Source organism: Cheilinus undulatus, linkage group 8 (assembly GCF_018320785.1).
Source record: "Cheilinus undulatus linkage group 8, ASM1832078v1, whole genome shotgun sequence".
Lineage (NCBI taxonomy): Eukaryota > Metazoa > Chordata > Actinopteri > Labriformes > Labridae > Cheilinus > Cheilinus undulatus.
This window is the reverse complement of record NC_054872.1, coordinates 38,937,483-38,960,873: the sequence shown is the minus strand read 5'-3', so window position 1 is coordinate 38,960,873 and position 23,391 is coordinate 38,937,483. Positions and strand designations below refer to the sequence as shown.

At 38.1% G+C, this 23,391-nt stretch overlaps 1 protein-coding gene across 1 annotated transcript in view; it reads left to right on the top strand.

Moving 5' to 3' along the window:
* slc9a1a (solute carrier family 9 member A1a) overlaps positions 1-10,315 on the top strand; it is a 60,748-nt gene extending 50,433 nt beyond the window's left edge. The window contains exon 12 of the mRNA XM_041792817.1: positions 1,579-10,315. Coding sequence (XP_041648751.1) covers positions 1,579-1,868 — 290 coding nt within the window. The 3' untranslated portion in view covers positions 1,869-10,315. The remainder of the gene's footprint in view (positions 1-1,578) is intronic.
* Positions 10,316-23,391: the final 13,076 nt, after the last annotated feature.

Below are 23,391 nucleotides of genomic sequence, written 5' to 3'. Positions count from 1 at the left end.
CACTTGTTTCAGCCTGAACTGTGTAATATAAAGATATAGATTAGGCCCAGTCAGCATGGACGTAAAGAAGACTGCCTAGGATCATGAGACATCCCTGCCTCCCTACTCCACTCTCCACTTTAACAGACACCAATGTTCACATATAAATTATAATAGGATTATCAAGGGACTTAATAAAACATATTTGCTGGGCAAAGGCCGAGGCTGACTCCATTTACCCCATGTAGATGGGGGAAACAGTAAATTTGGCCTGAAACGTCACACTGTGCACCGGCTTCCCTTCTGTTTGAAGTCACTGGTGTGTGACATTACTTTTGTTTCCATAGCAGCAATGGGCGCAACCAAAGTTGTGCTAACTGGACTTGCTACAGAACTTTAGATATGCTACACAAACATGGTTGCTCCCCCACTAAGTCGATAAACAGACACACCTGACTGGACTACAGAGCCCACTGCCAATGTCAGCAGTTTGGAGCAGATCAGTTCAGGTTGATGGGACAACTTTGAAAAGAAAAGGGCATTATGGAGGAACAGTGAGAAAACCTTTTAACATCAGGATATTATTTCTGTCTGTGAATGAACTGTTTCACCTGCACAGTAAAGGACTGGTCACTGTTGTCATGGTGTAGTCTTTACATTAGTTCGTTTTTGTGTCTTTGTGTGGACATAGATGTTTCTAAGATCCTGGGCATGATGAAGGGATTATCTTTAAATACAGATGCGAAAAAACCTCTGCTTTTGAAAATACCCACCTTCCTGTGGACAGAGCCTGAGACACTCGCAGTGCCACTTCAATACAACAGAACCCTGCATTTCCTGCACATAGATGTCGAGTTGTCGATGTGTTTTCAGTTTCTTTAGAGCAAAACCACTGTAAAAAAATTAGGAAATAAAAGCGTATTTCTCTCCTTTACAACCTTTTTTGCAACTACCAGCACTCACTCTCTCTCTCTCTTATATACTTGATCTCCCACCCCTGCAAGCTCCTCCCTCTCTCTTGCTTTCCATGACTGTCCTGTCAGACAAGAGCCCATAGCGTTAACATGTCCTAATAGGTTGCTGCATAAAAATATTTATATTTGACATAAATACATTTTATATTTGCCTAAAAGTTAGCATAGTACTGTATATTCAAAGATGCCATCTTCGAGCTTCTGAGATGCATCGCTACAGCCCAAGCGGCATCAGTGTTACTGCGTAGTTAGGACACAAAACCCATGACGCAGCAGGCATGTGCCACCCTGAGAAGTAGGCTAAACTACATAACCCTAGCTCAACAGGCAGTGATCAACATTGTTTATTATGAGTGGAGCCAGCTTGAAGCTTTGAAGTATGGATCCACCTTTCATAAGCAAGACATGCTCTTAGTTACGAAACAAACATGGTTGTGCATTGGTGTAACTAACGTTGGCAAGGGTATCTAAATTTTCAGGGGCCCATGTTCCTCTACTATTTGTATTTGCTGACTGCTTTCTCCTTCCTTTGTACACATTACGTTCATGCACGCTGGTGGAGGACAGAGTGATGTTATCCTATTGGAAGCTGACTTTCTTATGTTGCACCCCGTTCTGCCTGTAGACCCTCAAGCCTACAGCGTGAAGCCAGGGTCTGACAGTGTCCCAACCATCCATGTAGACCTGGCCTCCCCTCAGTCCCCAGACTCTGTCAATGTGATGGATGAGTTCAGACGGGCGGGCCAGCAGCAGGATGAGGACCAGGGCCTGATGATGAAGCCTCCTTCAGCGCCGAGCAGACCTGAAAAGCTCGGCAAGGCGGATGCAGAGAGAGACCAGCAGAAGCTGATGAGGTGCCTCAGTGATCCCGGTCCCAGCGCAGACGAGGATGAGGACGAACCCTTCCTGCCTTGAATCGCAGGCTGGAGACGGAGGGTCAGACTGACTGCATGCCAGCCTTCACTGGTTAGAGGAGCTGCTTCACTGCTCGAAAAAATCTCTGTGGTTCAGAAACCGAACAAGCCAAAACTGCTAATGCTGTACAAACCAGGAAAGGAGAGGAGAGGGAGAAGAGAAAAAAGAGCCATCACTTTATTATTGTCATCGCTCTTTATTTTTCAGACAGGAATCAAACAGCAGATGCTGCTATTTAGAGAAGGTTTGACAGTCTGAGACATTCAGAAAAGAACTATGCATTACCAAAGGTTTGAACTGTTTCAGTGTCAGATAATTATATTTTTGATTTAGTTTTTAGACTGTTCTTCCTTTCTAAATGATTGCATAGTTGATAGTTTTATGTTTGTTCAAGATTTTACTCTTTCTTTTGTCTTCAAAGCCACATTTTTGAGTCATGCTGGACCTATAGTCATGCATGCAACCAACAAATCAAACTACTTCGATCAAATTTTCACTTTGAAACACAGCACTTAACTTTATCAAACATCTCACTAAAACTGTGCTCTCATGTAACTTGTCACTTGAAATTGCAGGATGACTTTTAGAGTGTAGCTATTTTCAAATTCTTGGCCTTATTTTATGTCAAACCTTTACTTGGTGCATTTTTTATTGTTTCTAAAAATGTGCTTTAATTTCAGGGGTACATAGATAACGAGAAGAACATTGATCTTATTGCAGTCAGAGTTTGTTCCAGTGTTAGGCTCCATGTCCACAGCTTCTGTTTCTTGCACTGGCGGTGCTAATTGTCAATACACAAAGAATGCAGTCCAGGGTTATAGTGCTCAGTGTCGTGGTTGCCAAAGGCAAGGCAAGGCCCTCTACTCAGTTGTTTTTGTAGATGCTCTCTCAGTGCTCTTAGCGCTCTAGGAAAACAGCTCGTCAATGTAACTTCTCCCTCGTTGAGGGGGTGGGACTTCTGATATCAGCTCTAAATGAACAGCAGTGGCAGAGGAAATGGGGATCTGACTCATCTTTTCTAGAGTTTGATTTCCGTACTTACATCTGCTGCAAATGCCAGGAAAGGATATCTGTGCTTTTTTTTGTTTCCAAATTTTTTTCCCTTGAAGGACAAGGAAAATGCTTGGTGCACAGAGCTATTTTTAAACGCAGTTACAGCTACTACTGAGTAGTTAACTTTCATAACCTAGCAACAGTAAACACTGGTAAATAGCGCTCTGTAACAGAGATTATGGGCGTTGCCAGTGCAAAAACAGTGGCTGTGGACACAGGTTCATAAGGAAGTGTGGGCTAAAAGATGGGTGTGTTTAGTTATGACATCTAAGAACCACAGGCAGGACAGGCAGGGATGCAGCACAGATGTTTTGATGTCAGTGAAAATGCTTGAAGTGATAGTTCAGGTTTTTTTTATTGGGGTTGTCTGAGGTACTTGTCAGTAGTAAATATATCAGCCACAGGAGATACATCTCAGCTTGACCCCCAGTAGGAGTGCAGGCACTGAAGCAAGGCTATATGTTGGGGCTGTTTGACAAGCAGATAGAAACAACTTAAATCAGCTTAACTGCATTTTACAAATAGTTAATCATCTCTAACAACTCAAGGGAGAAGTATTGGGCTTTTAGCTGTAGGGTGGAAAATATTATATTCTCTTTTGATATTCAGTGATAATCAGACACAGCACACTTACCCTGACATTGTTTTCTATGTAGTAATTTAAAAGAAGTTTAATAGTGTGTATCGGTGTATAGCCTTGCTTCCTTGTGTATGCTCCGGCCTCTCTCATAGGTCCTTTGCAGATGATGTCACACAGCGGCAAAGGACTCCCCTTGGAGGGCAAGAAATGATTTCTACACTGAGAAATGCAACACAACACAACAAAAAAAGCCATGCTGTGAGTTGTGAAAACAACAATTCTTAAGCTACTTTTGTGTCCAGAAAGTAATGAAATTTCAGGCAAACAGATACAAGTTTCACAGAAAAACAGCAGAGGGCGGGAATTTGATAAAGCCTCTTTCTAAAGCCTGGACAAGCCGCACATGTATGGTCCATTTCCACAAAGCGTTTCCGTTTGTTTCAGAACAGTTTTGTCATGGCTTAGCACATTAAACTCTGATCTTGCCAGTGTTTCCTCAACTGAGGTCCGTCTCACCAGCCTCCAGCCTCACTCGTTGTGACGGTATATCCGTCTCTTTTAAGAAATCCAGATCATTTGGCTCAGCTCAGTAGAGCTGGTTGTTTGGTTCCCAAAAGGCTCTTCATTTGGTCACATTTTAAATAATGACAAAGGATGGAGGAAAGGGAACTGACACTCACATGGGAACTAGCTACAGTAGCTAACATTAAAGAGCCGTTTCATAGCACAGGGTAATTCATGAGTGGCACATCATTACTTGGTTGCTAACCTCACAAGGCTTATTCGTTTGATAGTTAATCACAGTTTCAGTTAAAGCATATTTGTCACAAAATTAGGACTTTTTAATATATTAAAAGGCCTTAGCTAGCCTCTTAACTCAGTACCAGACTCTTCAAGACTTGTTTTCCTTTGTCTGTCTACATGATGCTAAACACTAGGTCTGCAGGACTGAGTGTGATATTGATTGCCTCCTTGCTGGATAAATTAGTTAAATTGTGGTAAAAATCACATTTTTGTAAAGTGTAGGAATCGTAGTCAGTGTATGTTGGAATTTTCTGATGATAAGTGCAGTTTCGAGATCAATTTAAAGCTGAAAAATACTGACTTTCCTCTGTTCCCATTCATTCCTTATGGCTGTCCCCTACTTCCTGTCCCCAGTGGACTTTCTGGATTGCAAACAGCCTATTAAAGAGACCATGCTGAGCACCATCTCCTGTGGCTAATATGGTGCTTTCCATGTTATACCGACTTGACTCAGTTTTAGTACCAGGAACTTTCTTTTCAAATATAGTATAAACTTTGATAGTACCTCCTCAGTAAAGGTGGGGGAGGTCATGGAGCAGCTACGTGAAGCTGCAGTTACATCCAACACAACATCTACTATGGACATCATGGTAATTGTGTAGCTGGTTCTCAGTCTGAAGCTTTTTGTCTCTGGAGTCAGACGTCTTTTGCCGAGTGATGATACTCTCTGACCACTTAGTGGTCAACAAATTTCTTGACATCGTGTTCTAGTGTTTGCTTAGCTCATGGGATCTTACCCAGACGTGATGTCAAATAGAGCACTAGGTACAAAGTACCATCCTTGAGAAATAAAGAGTAGTAGTGAAATAAGTACATGATGACATTTAAGTGACATAGTGAAATAAGTACCTCATACAGCCTCAATTAAAAAAAGAACTACCCCTTTAATTCCCCATCCAAGTCCATTGTAGATCAAATCACATCATTCTTTATGTTTATGGGTTTAATGTGTTACCTCAGCTTTAGAACATCCTTTAAAACTCACTCAAGCAGGTGTTAAGTTGGTAAAAAGTTTATTGTATAAACACTCATCTCATTATCACTTTTCTCTGTTGCTGATTTTATTTGATCATATTTGAATTATATTTACAGTCATTTGCATATTAAATCCCATTTTCAGTTTCCTTAATGGCCTTCTGAGAGGTATTTATGTTCTTCTTCACTGCCCAGCTTGTGAGGGACACAGAGTGAAGGGTTAGTTTGAACACCCTTGGCAAATCATGGCAAAAAAAAAAGTAATACTATGCAGTACAGATATGTAAAATATGTAAAATAATAATAACATCCTATATTTATGAGTACCCTTTAAAAACTGAAGTCTTGTAATCTTGTTATCATACGACACTGACTCAAACCACAGCAAAAGTCAAAACTCAACTCAAACATGGGCATTAAATAATTAGTTATTTAATTTTTGGGAACATCTGAGCAGGACTGAAAATCATCTGCAAGCATGCAAACATAGTTTAGGGTTCACTGTACTGTGTAATGTTGTACAGTGCGTATCATATCCAGTGATGTAAGACATGTTTCCATCTTTAACGCACTGTCAGCTGCTCCCTTATTTGTTGCAAGACAACAAAATATGTAAGTTATCATTGTGATATATTTGCTAAATCATAAGCATTTGATCATTTTAAATGAAACATGAGATTATTTTTGTTGAACTCTTCAGAAAAGCTAAGTGCCACAGCCTGTGATTAGATTATAAACCACAAGTAGTCTTCAACTCAAGTCTCACGACAAATCTCATCTCCCTGCAGGCCAAAGAATTTCCCATATAAAGCATACTTTACTAATTAAAAACACTGATTGTTACTTGTTTTCTACATATTTAAGAGCATTACCCTCATGATCATCTTACAACCACAAAGCTTCTATTACGATGAGGGGAACAAGGAAAGAGAGCTGTAAATCAAATATACCCTTTATAGATACATCATTGAGTAATGACTTTCTAAAACGAAGGCAAAGGCAAACACCCTCTGAGTTGGTTGTTCTCAGCTCTGTGTTTACACTAACATGAAAACATCTCTTAAAGTTAACATGTCACCCTGAGGCTTAAACATGTTTAATGTACTTTTTTTGTATCCCAGTCTCACAGACACTTGATGGTGAAACAGGAAGGCAGGGGTAGAGAAAGGAGCTGATGTATAAAGGAGATGTTTCTAAGCAGAGCATTCGTTTTGGTCTGAAATCTGCCCTGGAAGTCATATAATAAGCCTTAAAAGCATTTGTAGCTGTAAATTCCTTCCTATGGGTACTGTAGTGAGCAAAAAAGCATGTCATTGCACTCATACAAACTTGTACAGTTTTGAAGTGCGTTTGTCCTCTCATTCCCCCTGACAATTTCCCTGCTTCCCATTTTTAAAGAGTATAATTGCAGCAGAGAGACCTGGGAGGGTCAAACCTTAAAGCATGTCATTTCCCGGTTTCCATCAAATTGAATTTGTCTTCTGAAATGTCAGTGAGTGTAATGCAGTGTCAGAGTGGAGGACTGTGCTGAAAATGTCAACAAGGACAGGTTTAGAGAGAAGAGGCTTGTTTTAAACCAAATGGCATGCAGCAATTCCCATCATCCTCAAACACTCCCTTTTATCGTTGCTTAAAGGATACTTCCATGCAGCATTGAACTTAGGATGCTCTGAAATTCACTATCAATCACACCTACAAAAGCCTGAGAAAATCAGTCTCCCCATCTGCAAATGTCGACTTTCATATCTTCCTCCAAAATGCTCGATATTTTGGCCTCCATTTAACTGCAGTTTGTTTCTGTCTTTATCCGTAACAGTCCAGCAGAGACCTATAAGTATGTTTCAGGAAGATTGCAGTAAGTGAAACATTTATCTGCATGTTACTGTGTGAATGCAGAGCAGAGTATTTTTTGTCTGAGAGAACATGCTTCGTACTTTGCCGAAATGTATTTTTCATGTCAAATGATGTGAGTAGAAGAGGTAAATATAAAAACTGTTTAAATTCAAACTACAGCTACCACATCTCTGTTCATTATTCCAAAGACTTTTCCACTTATCAAAGAGAAGGAACACTATTTTCATACTTATTCTTTGCGTATCAAACACATGTATTGTCAAACATTCTCTCCCTTCAATGGAAGAGAAATGTTTGGTACAGGAAACCTTAATCTGAAGCCATACAGCCTATAGAAGAACCTATTTTTTGTATACATAGATCATAATGTTGTCTGCATACAAAGATATTTGCCTTTACTTTTAAATTGCTTGTGTCTTAAAGTTGGCAGAATTTTGTGGAGTCATTGCTGATGTTCTTATCAAATGTGTTGGACTCAAAATGTCAACACTGTCCTCTCACAAGAGTCAGCTACAGCTTTAAGATTTATTTTGCTTTTTTATTTTGCAAAATTTGTGCTTTATTTGTTAAAATGTGCTTTATTTGTCAAACTTTGTTTGGCGTTATAGGGACTTCTAAGTCCCATGCTTTTATTATCAAGTGCTTTATCTGCATCATGTGCATTGCATCACTTTGTGTGCTTTACAGAGGTTTTTAAGGCTTCACTGTTGGTTCTTCATCTCATGTTTACTTTAAACTGCACTCCAGAGGCATTTATCTCTAAACTGTGGAATTCAGACTTGAGGCTGAATTTACTTCAGCAATCTCTAACCAGTACTGCTTATGAGCTTTATTGTCAAATGCAGTGCTCCTAATGTTAAATTGATCCTCTGATAAAAGCTAATTGAAGGAATCACTTCCAATCTGTTACATATGATGGCAAATCGGTGTATTTAAAGGCCATTGTGGGGTTCTTGCATATATTTTATGTTATACAGGCAGAAATATTTTCCATTCATTTATGAAAGCAGAACATTTCAGAGACTTTCAGCTTATGGGGATCAGACCAGCTTTTATGTCTGTGACATTTCTGATTCATCAGATATTCTTAGTTTTTCAAGGCTGAATTAAAACAATATTAAAGTACTTGTAAATACATTGTTCTAATATGTTTCTCATTGTTAATTCTTGTCGTGGAGAGATACAACCCTAATGCACTTCAGTGGAAGTTCTGTAATTCAAACCACTTAATCGATTGGAAAAGTCATTTTGAAGTTAAGCTGGAGATAATACAAGGCTTTAGCAAACAGGCTTTCACGAACTTAGTAGCTGTTCTAACAAAGGGGACTTTGTGTTCTACCCCCCCCCACCCCCCATCTGCTCAGTAGGCTGTCAGATGAAACACAAAAAAGAGGATTTTGTGCTAAAAAGAATAACTTTGAAAGATACTGTGCAGCTGGAACACTGGGATGGATTTCACTTCCATGTGTCCATTGTTTCCACTAAAATTAAAACTCTTGTGAGAAGTTTCTAGTTGGTGATGAAACAGACTGAAATCTGAATATTGATGACCTACAACAGCAAAAAAACACCATCACAACCAAGAATGACATCTTCTGTGTTGTAATTTTTAAAGCCTGTAAACTTTGACGGGGAGTAGGTGTCATACAGTTATCTAAATTATTTTCTTTTAAACATTTTCACTATTTACATTTGACTGTTAACAGAAAGCAGGAAGAGATTTTGAGACCATGAGACCGATAACCGATACGTGGAATTGATGTGCATTTGTTATGACTAGCAAAATGTACTTAAAGTGACAAAAGTAAAACTTCATGTTAAAAAAATCATGGAAAATAATTTAGCACCAGATCTGTCAACATGAGAAACCGCACAGAGCAACACAGTAGCAGCAGGAAAACAGGAAGTGATGCCGTACTCTCCCTGGCACCCAGGCCTCAGTGTTGATTGGCTGGTCACTCTGTGACATCAAACCAGGCATCAAATAAACCCAAAAGGCATTACTTGGTGCAGAGTATTACAGCTCTTAATTATTTTTTTAAATTATAAGTAGAATAAAATGCAGAATCCAATACACATGCATGTATATACATACATGTAAAAAATACTCACATAAGCAGTATATGTTTGAAATGCTTTCAAAAGCACTTTAAATTGTCTTAAGTCTTATGTTTAACTGATTAAATTAGGTACTACTATATTACTAAAAAATATATCACAAAGAAATGGCCCTCCAGTGTGAGAAAAGGTCAAGTGGTCCTTTCAGTAACCAAAGTTGTCCATCCCTGTAATAAAGAGGTGGATGGATGTGTGGATATTTGTATTGTTACATCCCTAAAAATAAAATTGTCCTTGAAATTTTGGAATAGCACAGAAGTAATTGTAGACACTACAGTTTACTTGTTAGTTTGCTATGAACATGATTTCTGCTACAAAGGCTGATATATGCAAAAGCTCCACTGTGTTCCTTTAAGTAGTATTAGATTTGACCTAGCTGGGCATGGCTAATGGTTGCACTGCTGGACAAATACTGGTAAATTATACAGCTAGCAACCACAGTGTGATGCACGCAAGGCCCCATAGTGTCATTACTCAACCACACAAAGTAGTTCCTCTCCGTGCTTTCGTCATCCTTTACCACTTTGCCTGATCCTCTTCCTCTTCCCTCATCATTTGACACCACAGTGAGCACTTTAACAAAGCTGTACCTTTATCTCACGCTGATGTCAGAGAGCAATAAGTGGCTTTAATGGAGTGTACGCATGGTTTTCAGGTGGAATGTACTTGACGGGCCTTATTAACACAGAGGGACCCACAGTGAATGCCATGACTTGATGAAACGTTCAAACATATTTCTCTTTCCTTCATGTTCTTTCTTGTTTTCTTCATATGTTTGTTAAATTTATCTGTCAGTCAACTGTTTGCAGATTTAAATTTTGCAATAATTTTGTTTTTTTATTTTCTATACACATAAATGGGAATATATTAGATAGAGAATAACATGTATTAGAAATTTATTATATTGATGTACAAATCAGAATCTGAAAGATAACATGTGTGCACTTTGATTAACTTTAGCTTTCAGCATTCCACCTCTGTAATGATGACCAGAAAAACTAACAAACAGAGATGAAACCACATCAGATACTATATTCAAGATTAAACTCTGACTTTATAGCAACACTGTGTCTCTGTTTGTGTCTTATTAGGAAATGTCTCCTCTTTAATTGTCTGATTTTGGACTTTTTATCCCTTTATTTGAGAGACAGGACAGTGGATAGAGTCAGAAATTGTGGAGCAAGAGAGGGAGGAGAATGCCATGCCGGAAAGGGGCCACAGGCCGTATTTGAACCCAAGCCGTCTGCTTCAAGGACAACAGCCTCCATAAATGTGGTACACAGACAAAAGCACTACCACAAGACCACCAGCACCCAACAATGTACAGAGATAGCTGGAAAATTATACACCAATTTTTATTTTTATGCCAGCAAAACATTTTTAAAAACACAGTCATGTTTATCACTCTTTTAACAACTTTTCAATGAGCATTTTGTAATAAAGCAGACTAGCTTCTGTTATCTTCAGAGTTTCAGTTTAACTCTCAAGCTTCATAGCATTTCAGTTTGGGGGTCTCCAAGGTAGGGTTTGAGTTTCATAATGCTGCAAACAGTTTCTGTGTGACAAGCTGGGTCTGCAGGAAGGCAAGTTTTGAAAGCATGATTGTTAGCTTATTATGCTTCAGTACATAAAATCTGAACCTGCAAAGTAACTCCTTGGTTTAACTGTCAAACTAATAGTATGTAACACACTAAGTTGGAGCTACAGTTTGCATGTAGCTCTTGAAATTACTGAGAGACCACTATCACTGCATGCATTGAAGCCTTTCTGTTCCAGTTTCTACTGAATTTTAACATGGAGCTAGAGTAGGTAGTCCTGCCACAACTTCACCAACTTCCAGAGGGGGTGAAAAAGTTTTGAAGAAAACAAAGCTCCAGCAACACTTATATAGTAGACAGCAGTAACGGCTGCTGCTGGTATATCTATTATCTTGGATGTAGCTTTGGTGTAGTGACAGTTTGATGAAAAAGGGGCCACATTTCTTTATTAAAACAAGAGCAAAGAGCCACGCTGAAAGCTTTGCTTGGCAGAGAAGATGTTTTTGCACCTCTGCCGACTGACCTCGCCATGAGTTTTATCCACCAACAAGCTCCAAGATTCATTAATTATGGCGTAACCTGTCTGTGGAGCTCAGGTTTCTACCAGAGCTGCTACCTCATTTTGTCTTCTTGTTCTGATTTGCTACCTTGAATGTGACAGACAAAAGGATCCTCTTAACACCCTCTGAGATTTTTTTAAAGTCCTGCCTTCCTTAACACTTTGTCTGGAAGGTTTGCATTGGAAACTGTCTTTCTGGCGTGTCATGTTAGTCTTGCTACATGGACCAAGATCATTCTGGTGCTGCACAGTACAGTTTTTTGTCTTGTGCTGGTCCATGAAATAAGCGTCATCACCCCTGCCTGCTCACCAGCAATGAATTTCTCTGAATGGGTTAGAAATTCAGCTCTTTTAAACACAAATGCAGATCAACAAGAAAAAATAAGGAAAACTTCAGGAGTTTGGTGCATACGTGAAAGAGGTTTGAACATGATCAAGAGGAAGATGGATGGCCCGCATCTTACAAAGACAAGTTAATTTTGGCAGCTTTTTAAATTTAGCTTACTCTTAACGTTAAAATGTTCTTTAATTTTAGCCACATTTTAGTCATTTTTAACCTTTAAAGTTTTAGTCAATGAAAACTCAAAAACATTTTGGTCCAGTTTAAGCCAATGAAAGTCCTTACGTTTCTTTACTTTGAATCAAAGCATGCATTTCCTTCACAGTGATTCCATCAGCCAAGTTGTAAAAAAAAAAAAAAACACTTCTGTTACTTTCCTATCAATACTTTAATTGATCTAAAATATACTGATGAAAATGCTGACCTTAAACACACAGTTGAGAACTATTGTGGATTTTGAATGTCCACCAGTCCAGCACTAGTATTTTGGTCTTGTTTTAGTCTCCATGATGGAAACTAAACTCACTTTTTTCCCACAGTCTAGTATTTCTCATATTAAAAAGGTAGTTGACTCACATTTTTAGTCATAGTTTTAGTCGATGAAATAACCACAGGTGGAACATCACCCAACAGTAGTGTGAAGACAGTTGGAGAGGGCTGCAGAGATATAAAAGCTGTTATTACTTTATTCAACCAAATATTGATTTGTGAACACTTCAAAAACAAAAAACAGTCTGTTTAAACATTAATAAGAACTTGCAATTTGCTGACAAACATTCTTATATTAACCAGCAGTCAATTTCTGCAAAGACCCAGACAAAAACATTTTATTTGGAGGTTGAGAAGTTTTTTGTGCAATAAAGTCAAACTTTTATTCTATTCAGAAAAAAATCTATAAAAGTTAAAGAACACAGGGAGAGCAGTATTTCACATTTGTCTCTATTTTCTCTCTAGATAATGGCAGCACTATACAAAAATGGCTTTACCAGCTGCTAAGTTATTAACACTGTTTGCAAGTGCGAACAGCTCTCCTTTAGTCAACGCTGTGGTTTCAAACACCTGCATTAAGATTTAGAGGCCAGGAGAAGTTCTGCACAACATGATTACAATTAAAATCCAGTGGTATTTAGCGTTCTGGGTCCCAAAGGTACAACATTTTGTGGAGAGTCGGTAAGACATTTTATAATTGGGTACTTTGTTCTGTTTAATTTGTTTCTGCTTAACCCACAACGTTCTGCCTTGTTGAAATTATTGAATTACTTTCCTTTGTATCGACTTAGTTTGCATAAAGCATGAAGTGCTGAAAGGTGAGAAAGAGTATTTGTAAGGATTGTATTTAAAGCTCCTGTTAGGAGTTTTTAGTGGGTTATTAAACACTCAGAAATTAATAGTAAAACCAATGCATGACTTGAACTAGCAAACAAGACCAGAGCAGACTAGACTGACATTCCTAGAAGGTCTTTATTGATGCCTGAAAGCTTTGCTGGGGGCTATGTGGCAGATAGGGCAGCAACACTCAGCAGAAATAGTCTTTTATGTATTTTTTAATGCCATAGATTCAGTGTGAGTTGTGTGTGAGACACTTTAAAATCACAGTATGTAGGAATTTTAGAGTGCTTTGGCACTCATGTTGTCAAACAGGCAAAGCGCGAGAACTTTGTAGACCGGTTGTTCCTGACTCTTTCTATTTGAGCTTGAGTTCCCTTGAGTATTTGCCTTGGAAGTGTATTTTAATTTAGACAGACCATTCTGAATGCAGGACTTAACAGTCTGGTACAACATCCATTTCAGTAAAATATTTGACTGCTTATTGCTATCTTGAGGAGAGTATGTGATTCTCTGGGAAAGCTGCAGCTGCTCTCTATGCGACACTTTGTTTATCCAGCTTCTATTTCCATTAAATGGGACCACAGAGTCTCAATTTAACCAGCCTGGCCTCCCTGCAACATCCCAAGAATGGATATCCTCTATTTATAACACTCTCTCATTTTAATTGTTGGCAGTTGTTGCTTTCTGTTGTTTTCCAGCCGAAGCCTCGGGGCGGCCAAGTTAATTTTACATCTGAAGAGTCTAATTCTAGACTCTAATTACAAGACTTGCTGTTGGCTGAAAATCCTCTTTATGTTTTGCATTTGTAGGCATTTAGCTGGGGCTCATCCAGACGAATTAACTGTAAGTACACAGTAAAACAAGCTTAAAGTCCCAGATCACAAACAATACAAGAAAACAATACTGGACATGTTGTTTGTGAGAGACGAGGTTGTCCCATCAGAGGTCTATGATACCAGTCATGTCAAACAAACATGCAGGAGAAAAATATGAATGTGCTCAGCAGGCAATAAAAGCAGCAAACAGCAATCTTACATATTTTGTGGTTTAGATTAAACAAAAATCAGAAAACAGTGTGTTGAACATTTGATTTCAGAGTTAAATCCATATAAATCTTTTAGAAGAAAATAAAATGTGTTCTATTCAAATAAGGACACCCGACAATATAGCTAGCTTAGTTACAGGAAGTTGCCATACTTGGCTAAGAACAAATTAAGATATGGCAATCTATTAGAGGTATTTCATTTTTATGCTTTAGCTTCTATTCAGATAAATGGATTGAAATAAAGAAAATGAGCTAAGATTAGGAAATACATGAACTGTGCTGTAAAAATATTGTTTGCCACTTCCTGATTTTTTTTGCATTTTTGTCACTTAAATGTTTCAGATCTTGAAACTAATTTTAATATTATAGACAAAGACAATATGAGTAAATACAAAATGCAGTTTTTGAATAATGATTTCATTTATCAAGGAAAAAAACCCAAAGCTGCCTGGCCCCATGTGAAATCATGACTGGGATTAACCTCATTTTATAGAAAGCCGAGTGCAATTTCACTAGCTTCACCCAGACCTGACTACTGCCAGACCTGTTGAATCAAGAAATCCCTTTAAACCTGTCTGACGAAGTGAAGTAGGCTAAAAGATCTAAAAAGAAAAAAAAAAAAGCAACACATCATGCTGTGATCTAAAAAGATTCAAGAACAGATGAGATTGAAGTCATTGACATCTATGAGTCTGGAAAGGGTTACAAAGCCATTTTTAAGGCTTTGGGACTCCAGCAAACCATTGTGAGAGCTATTATCCACAAATGGGGTAACTTGGAACAAGATTTTTTACATCAGTCAGTCTGGAAAGGGTTACAAAGACACTTCCAAGGCTTTGGGACTCCAGTGAACCACAGTGAGAGCCATTATCCACAAATGGGGAAAATCTGACCCATGGTGAACTTTCCCAGGAGTGGCCGGCCTACCCGAATTACTCCCAGAGTGCATTTACAACTCATCCAGGGGGTCAAAACAGAACCCAGAGCAACATCTAAAGACCTGCAAGCCACACTTGACTCTGTTAAGGTCAGTGTGTATGATTTATCGATAAGAAAGAGACTGGGCAAAAATGGCATCCGATGAAAGAGTCCCAAGGCAAGTCCCACTGCTGACCAAAATCTCATTCATCTCACATTTGCCCAAAAACATCTTGATGATCCTCAAGACTTTTTGGAGAATATTCTGTGGACTTACAAAACAAAGTTGAATTTTTTGGAAGGTTTTTTCCTATTACATCTTACATAAAACTAACAGCAATTCATAAAAAAGAACATCGTACCAAGAGTCAAACATGGTGAAAGTAGTATGATGGTCTGGGGCTGCTTTGCTGCTTCAGGATCTGAACTACCTGCCAGGTTGATCGAACAATGAACTCTTTTCTCTGCCAGAACATCCTGACAGAGAATATCCGACCATAAGTTCATGATCTCAGGCTCATGTGCAGCTGGGTAAAGCAGCAGGAAAATAATCTGAAACACACCAGCAAGTCTACCTCTGATTGTCTTAAATAAACAAAGAAGGACTTAGAGTGGCCTAGTCAAAGTCTGGACTGAAATCCCACTGAGATGCTGTGGCATGGAGACCATAAAAGCTCTGTTCATGCTCGAAAAACTTTTAGTATGGCTAAATTAAAACAATTCTGCAAAGCACCTTTACATAACAGAAGCGAGCATCAACTGCTTAGTGCACTGAATGCAGCCGAACACCACACTGCATAAACACTTTTTAAGTTGCCCTCTAAGTCAGTTTTTCTGTGGGCTGTATCAAAAAAGACGCAATTCAGCTCTATGGTAATTTTTTAAGAAGGTTGCACTTTGTGGAGGTTTTGTTTTGTTTGGATTGTAATTTCCTGTTCTGGGTCTGCTTTAGTGTTTTTTTCTGTATACTGAGCATCTTTTGCACAAAACTTTCTTTCAGCATGATGCAAGATTAATCCCACCTTGTCCTATCTTGTGAATCTCATCGTGTCTGTCTTTTCAGCCACAATAATCAGATTCTGTAGGAGTAAATATTTTATTTGAACTACTGCTCGGGAATTAATCAGAAGCTGCGGTGAAAACATGTACAAATGGGAAATAGCAGGTACATACTGTGAGTGACTCGGACATCGGGGATGTTTAAACAGGAAAATAAACACCAAACACTCATGCCAGATATTTAACAGCCTTGCTTGGTGCTGCACATTTATATGAGGGGAGTGAAATGAGTCTGAAAGCTTTCCAAATGGAATGATGCGTCTGTTTATTTAGTCCTATTTTCTGCAAAACGTCCAATTTGTTTGCATACTGGATTTCCATCATGATGGAGGTAGTTAAATTGGTTCTTTTTAATTTCTCTTGACCATACTTTAATGTTTAGAGTGGCTGCCTGTTATGTATAATGATGCAGTTTATTTTGAGAGACTTTTAAACACATGGAGGATTTAAAGTAAAGTCCCCAATATGTACAAGTCTTTCAGTGCAACATGTCTGCATAGTCAATCTAAAATATAATCACTTTTAATATTAGTGCATGCATGTAAAGTGTAAGCAGCCACAGTAACAGCTGAGGTCTCTACTTGCAGCACAAATTGAGCTCCAGTGGAGGGCACTGTGTGGCCATAAATCTACATAGCTCCATATGTGCTGTCATGTCTGACCCTGCTTCTACTTTTTCACTCGCAATTTCACTGTAGGAGTGGTGCGCCTTTAATCAGAGCGCCAGGGAGGGAGTCAGGCTTTCTGTGGCCCTTCTCCATCAGCTTAATGGTGTGTTTGCTGTTGCATCCACTCTCATTTACATGGCTCATATACCCCCTCTAATGTATAGCTAATTGTCGTGTTTATGCAATAAAAACCCCGAACAGTCACATCGACACTCCTCACAAGTGAATGTTCTGATTTTTCAGCACAAGATAATGTAGTCTGAAAATGTTTTGTTACACTAAAAGAACTGTTTTGATTATGAATCTGGCTCAGATGGGTCACTTAGGGGGCTGCACTCACACACAGCAGTTTGCCTTGTCTATAAAAGGAGCAGACAAATATGACTTGACTGAGGCAGTAATGCAGAGCTTATTGTTCCACTGATAGTACTCATGCTGTTTTACTATTTATGTTGGTGGTGTAACATTCCAGTTTGTTAGGTCTCATGCACACACATAAGCAAAGCCGTACAAATCCACAAATACAAGGTAAAGCTGTATCATATAAAGAAGAAGACGTGTGAATACAATCCAGAGACGTTGCTGTCTCCTGTGGGCCAAAGCTCATTTCAAATGGACTGAGGCAAAGTGGAAAACTGTTCTGTGGTCAGATAAATATCTAAAGTTCTTCTTGGAAACCACAGGTGCCATGTCTTGTAGACTAAAGAGGAGAGGAATCCTGCAGCTTATCATCACTGCACAGTTCAAAAGCCTGCATCTCTGAAGGTATGGGGTTGCATTAGGGCCTATGGTGTGGGCAGTTTACACATCTTGAAAGACACCATCAGTGCTGAAAAGTATATAGAGGTTTTAGACCAGCATATGCTCCCATCCAGACAACGTCTCTTGTGTTGGTACAGATCAAGTAAAATGGTTTTTCTGCTTTCATCATTCCAAACTGTTTTAAAGTATGATCCTTTATCATGTTTATGTAATTTATTCATTTTTTACCCTGTCCTGTTTTTTCTGTCTTCTTTATTCAATTTATACTCCAACTATCTTACATTGTTGTGATATTTTTTATGATTTAACTTTATTAATATTGATTAAAACTCAGTAAATTATCTGAATAATCCTATCATAGTAGAAGTTGTGCTGCTACAACAAATCTATGAGATGATGTGACCCAGCTTCATCAGGTACCAGAGTCCCAGCTTGTTGTAACTGGACCCAGTATCCACAGAGGTTAACATTTGGTCACCTTTTACAATTTCCTTTGTCAGGACTTGTATATCTCTCCAACACCATGCACCAGGGTCAGATGGAAAAGAAAAAAGCTATCTCTGATATTTACGGCTCAACATCAAGAGTCCTGCCAGGCCATGATTCCCAATGTCAGAGGATGCTTTGCAGCGGTGCTTAGAGAAACAAATCGTAGGCTCGGTGACATTATTAATCTGGACACGCTGGCACAGGCCAATACATCTCTGCCTGCTGTTTGATGTATTGGAACGAGCAGAACACAGAGATGGACTTTTTTCATTGGCATCTCTTTTGATGAATAAAACATCACTGGGAGTTGGGTATTGAATTTTGAATAAGAGCAGAAATAGTTTTGGATTAGAGGACATAATTTTTCTGTGACCCTCTGCAGAAAATGTTTTAATGACAGTCAGCTGTTTTAGGCATTTTCCAGCATACTTTTGAAGACTCGTTGGTCATTTTTGTACCCTTAATCGTCTGATTTTACTGCGCACATTATCTTTTCTTTGAGGGCAAAGAAATGAATAGCCTACTATCTCACAGCACATCTCTTTATGACTCATGATTTCATGCCAATTAAGCCTCTTAAGGGCACAAAATCATTGCTTCCATTTCCTAATGCACTCTGTTGTAAAAAAAAAAAAAAAAAATCTTACCAACTGATCAGAGCATTGACAAAGCCCAGCTAAGGGATGCATCTTTATTACCCACGTGTAAACAACTTCACATGTTGCGCCAGATTTCCCTCTCCATGCTATGAATTATATTTGTACATGCATGGAGCAGTAAAGATGCTGTTTTTTTATGTGGGGGTTGCTGGTGCTGCATTGCAAAAAGCCAAAAGTAACCATGTGTGAAATTTCTCCTCTGAAATTGTGGACAACAGCGGTCTGTTTCAGGGCTAAAAGTGAATGCTAAGTAAATAAGACATGACTTCTGTGGGAGCCATTTACCTTTATAATCCATTTATTTTGGTTGAAAAATGTCCGCGCTTTGACTTCACCCTTCTCTGTTGTGGTAGTGGTGAGACTGTATTGCCTGGCTCATCTATCCTCGTGATAAACTGGGCTGTCACCTGCTGGCGCGGCTTCACGCGAGCTCAACAACTGGACTCATGTATAACTTGGCCTTTTGAGAAATAGCTACTTGATGTGTCTATTAAGTTGTCTTAAAAAGGCTGCAGTTGGTATTTTAGGCTGCTTGAATCAGCATAAACTTATGAATAATCCATAAGATGAAATTCATCCTAAATGCCACAGACATTATTGGTATTCCTGTTTTTACTCAATCTAGTGCAAGCCAATAAAACAGCTCTGCCATAAATTTTACTGAAATCTATAATGTAAATTTATCCTTGTTAACACTATATGTGCTGTGTGAAGTTGAGCATGAACATGAAGTATTGTTGAACTAGGGCATAATTACAGGCCTATAGTGCAAGGTGTCTAATATGGGCAGAGATAGAAGTACAGCTTAAATGACAAATATAAGCCACAGCATAAACTTATACTTGGCCAGAATAATATAGGCCACGAAGCCCTACAACTGTTTAAATCAATGGATATTAGTTGCTTTATTTTGAGGATAAAAGTTAAAACAGTTTCCTCATGGTATTTGATAGCAGTCTGCCAAAAAAATGTTGATGACAGCTTGAAACATTAGCAATTAAAGAAATTCAAAGTGATGTAAACTGTTCATTAAAAGTAATGGATAACATTTGCCAGTGTTAGCTGCTTAACAGTAACAGTTTTACTACAATTTTTGAATAAGCTAGAACTTAATGAAATATTTAGGCCTCAACAAGTGGCAAAGAAATGTTGTTCAAACAGTCAGTTAAAGAGGAATCGGTTAGCCAAAACTAATGGATTTCATTAGCTAACAGTGGGCTAAGCTTCTTAACACTTTGCTTAAAGTTTCAATACCGGCTAGTTAAAAGTGATAAGGAATAGAATAATGGAAGTCAACACCACTTGTTAAAAGTATCAGACAACAGTTTAAAATCTTCAAAATATGTAGCTTGAAACATTTAGTCTATATTGAAAGGATAACAGTTAAACAAAAAATGAAAACAGTTAACTAAAAAGAATGGATAACATTTGCAACTGTAAGCTGCTTAATAGTAATAGTTAGCTAGAAGTTTGGAGTAAGCTAAAGTATTTAAAAATAGTAATGTTAAAACAGTGAGCTAAAATGGAAACAGCGAAAATGTATGGATTTAATCAGCTAATAGTAGGCTAATGCTTACTTTAACAGTTAGCTTAAAGTTTGGATACAACTAGCTAAAGGTAATTAGGTAGGCTATAAAATAATAAATGTCAACACAGCTTGATAAAAGTAATGAAACTGCTAAAGGTATTTGATGATGGTCCACGTAACATTTAAATAAAGGTTCTTTTTTAAGAAGGGATTAAAGTTATTGTAGCTTAAAGTGATGAAAACAGTTAAAGTAATAATGTCTGCCACCGTTAGGTAATGCTTGACGGTAATAATTAGCAACATGTTAAGAGTAAGCTTAAACTAATTGAAAATACTGAGGCCCCAACATGTAGCAAAGTAGGTTAATATTGTTAAAACAAAGGATCTAAAAGGGAAAGATGTTGCTAAATCTTATGGATTTAACCAGCTAATAGATAGCTAATGCTAAAGTTAACAGTTAGCTAAAAGTTTGGATAACAACTAGCTAAAAGTAATTAGGCATAGGATAATGAAAGCCATCAAAGCTTGCTAAAAGTAATAAGAACAGTTAGCTAAAAGTATCTGGTAACAGCAAAAAAAAAAAAAAAACAAAAAAAACAAAAAAAAAACTTGCTATCTTGAAATGATAAAAGTTATAGTTACCTGAAGTAATGAGAACGGTTAAAGTAATGGATAACATCTGCTGCTGTTAGCTAATGCTTGATAACAATTAGTTTAAAGTTTTAAGTAAGCTTACACTAATTGAAAATATTAAGGCATCAATATGTAGGGAAATGACGTAAAACGGAAACATTTTGCTTAAACTTTTGGATCTAATAGAAGGCTAATACTTAAGTTAACAGTTAGCTAAAAGTTTGTATAACAACGAGCACAGTGTAATTAGGCATAGAATAACAAAAGCCAACAAAGCTTGCTTAAAGTAATAAAACAGCTAGCTAAAAATATTTGATGACAGCTTAAAATTTTAATATACGCGGAGTGCTTTGTTTAGAGGATTAAAGTCATACTAGCTTGAAGTGATGAGAACAGTTAAAACAATGGATAACATCTGCTGCCATTAGCTAATGCAACAGTAACAGCTTAAAGTTTTGAGTAAGTGAAAAGTTTCTGAAAACATTGATGCCTAAACATAAAGTAAATGTAGTTTTGACAGTGAGGCAATGAAACACCTAGCTAAAACTCATGAATTAAGTTAGCTAATAGCAGGCTAATGCTTATATGCTCACAGATAAATGTTTGGATAACAACTAGCTAAAATTAGGCAACAAAGTCAACACATCTTGCTAAAAGTAAAAAGCGAAATTGGTGAAATGGCAGTAGCCACATTATGGCTAGTAACCTGCTCTAGATGTAGCTTGTACCAGCTACCAGCTACTTCAGGTCTCATCAGGTTCATCTCGCTAACTACTGACAGCAGCCGATGCTGGCGTACCAACTGTCAAACCTAGCTTGAACCCAGCAAGAGCTGGTCTAGCTGGTTGCTAGTGACCAGCTCGAATAGGATCTTTCAGAAAGGAACTAACTGATTGGATAATAGTTAAGCAATTAGCAATGATTGATAATGGATAAAATATTGAGATAATGGGCATAAAATAAACAGTAAGAGTAGTTACCTTATTTAAAAGTCAAATAGCTTATAAATGGGTTAAATGATTTTTAATAGCTTACATCAATGTGGCCTTTAAAAGATCCAAACAGTTAAATGGCTGAGATTAGCCTACGAAATGGAGAAATTATTGAAACAGGGAAAATTAGGCCAATGGTTGCATTGTTATTTAAAAGCTGATTGGTTAAATAGTGTGCTAAAAATGACAAAACAATGATAGTTTGATAAATGTAGGTTCATGAATAAGTGGCTGAACTTGTTAGCAAAAGAAAGTGTCATCTAGAAAGACTGAGATTGAAGACCAAAGCATCCTCAATAGGCAGACTCCTCGTGTATGAATTATTGATTGTAACAACAGCCACATGTAAGCAATAATACCAATTTACATTCAGACGGTAACAGGAGGGAACTCTACTAATTGGATGATGCTGAAAAGGTTACGAATCACTGAGTTAAAAAGACACTCTATAATTACCTCAAGTGTGAATTCTGTTTTTATACACAGTTGTTTAGCACATTAGACACATACAAGCTGCACATGCAGAAACAGGATCCCACTGATATTCACTAACGAAGAAATGTCAGACTGAGGGGCTGCTGCCAATGAAGCAGAGCCTTCTGAGTGGTTGGGGGTTCTGTGCCTTGCATAGGGGCATCTCAGCAAGGACCTTACAGCCTGTGCTACTGCTGCTACTTATACTACATTACACTGCACAAACATTACACCACCATCATTTCCTGTGACCATAAAACTAAGTTTATATTTGATAAATGATGACAGTGTACATCATTGCCATCATATTTTATTGCAGACTGGTTGTATTGGGTTGCATCAGACTGTGAAGGTGCACCTAAAGTGTCAGCTTTGTGTGTATTGTAGTTTAAGGAATGATGAAATGTGTAATATTCAGGCATCATCATTTTACACAGGCGCTGAGCCAACACAAAGCCCCTGTCTCCAACTACAAACTGTCCTTTTGTCAGCAATGAAGCCCACAGAATGCTTCATAGATTTACCTACTCTCAGAGGAAATGCTCTTGGATCACAAAATAAAAAGGCTAATTCAACAGTTCTGTCTTCTTTACCCCCTCTGTTCTTGAAATTACCGACAACCGGTCTGACTCAATGAAGTTCGCTTAGGGAGATGACTTAACAGTGCAAAATGTAGGGTCAAATGTAGTACAAATTACCTTAAAATTAGCTCATCCAGCCATAGGCACCTGATGATGACTACAAAACAGCCTTAGGAGTTTAATGTGTCACACTGTAATAAGATTTTATTACTTGTAAAAATGTTCACTTTTATATTACATTAATTTTTCATATAAAAGAGGAGAAGAGGGGACGAGTGATGATATCTGTACTTAAGGTTCATTTGGAGTTCATCAGACTTCAAAGACATCGTCAGGAACGTCAATGACACTGATGGTCCACACTGAATACGCTGATTGTAACAGTACCCCGAGGCAACTTCTGGACAGCAGGATGACAATAACCCACCTGGTCTCAGAGGACCACTGGAGGCCATTTGTAAAGGAGGCCAACTTGTAATTAAAGACCTATACTGAAAGCAATCAGACCTTTATTTTCTCATTCCTGCTTTCAGGTGCATTAGCTGAATTGTGCTGTGTAGGCTCT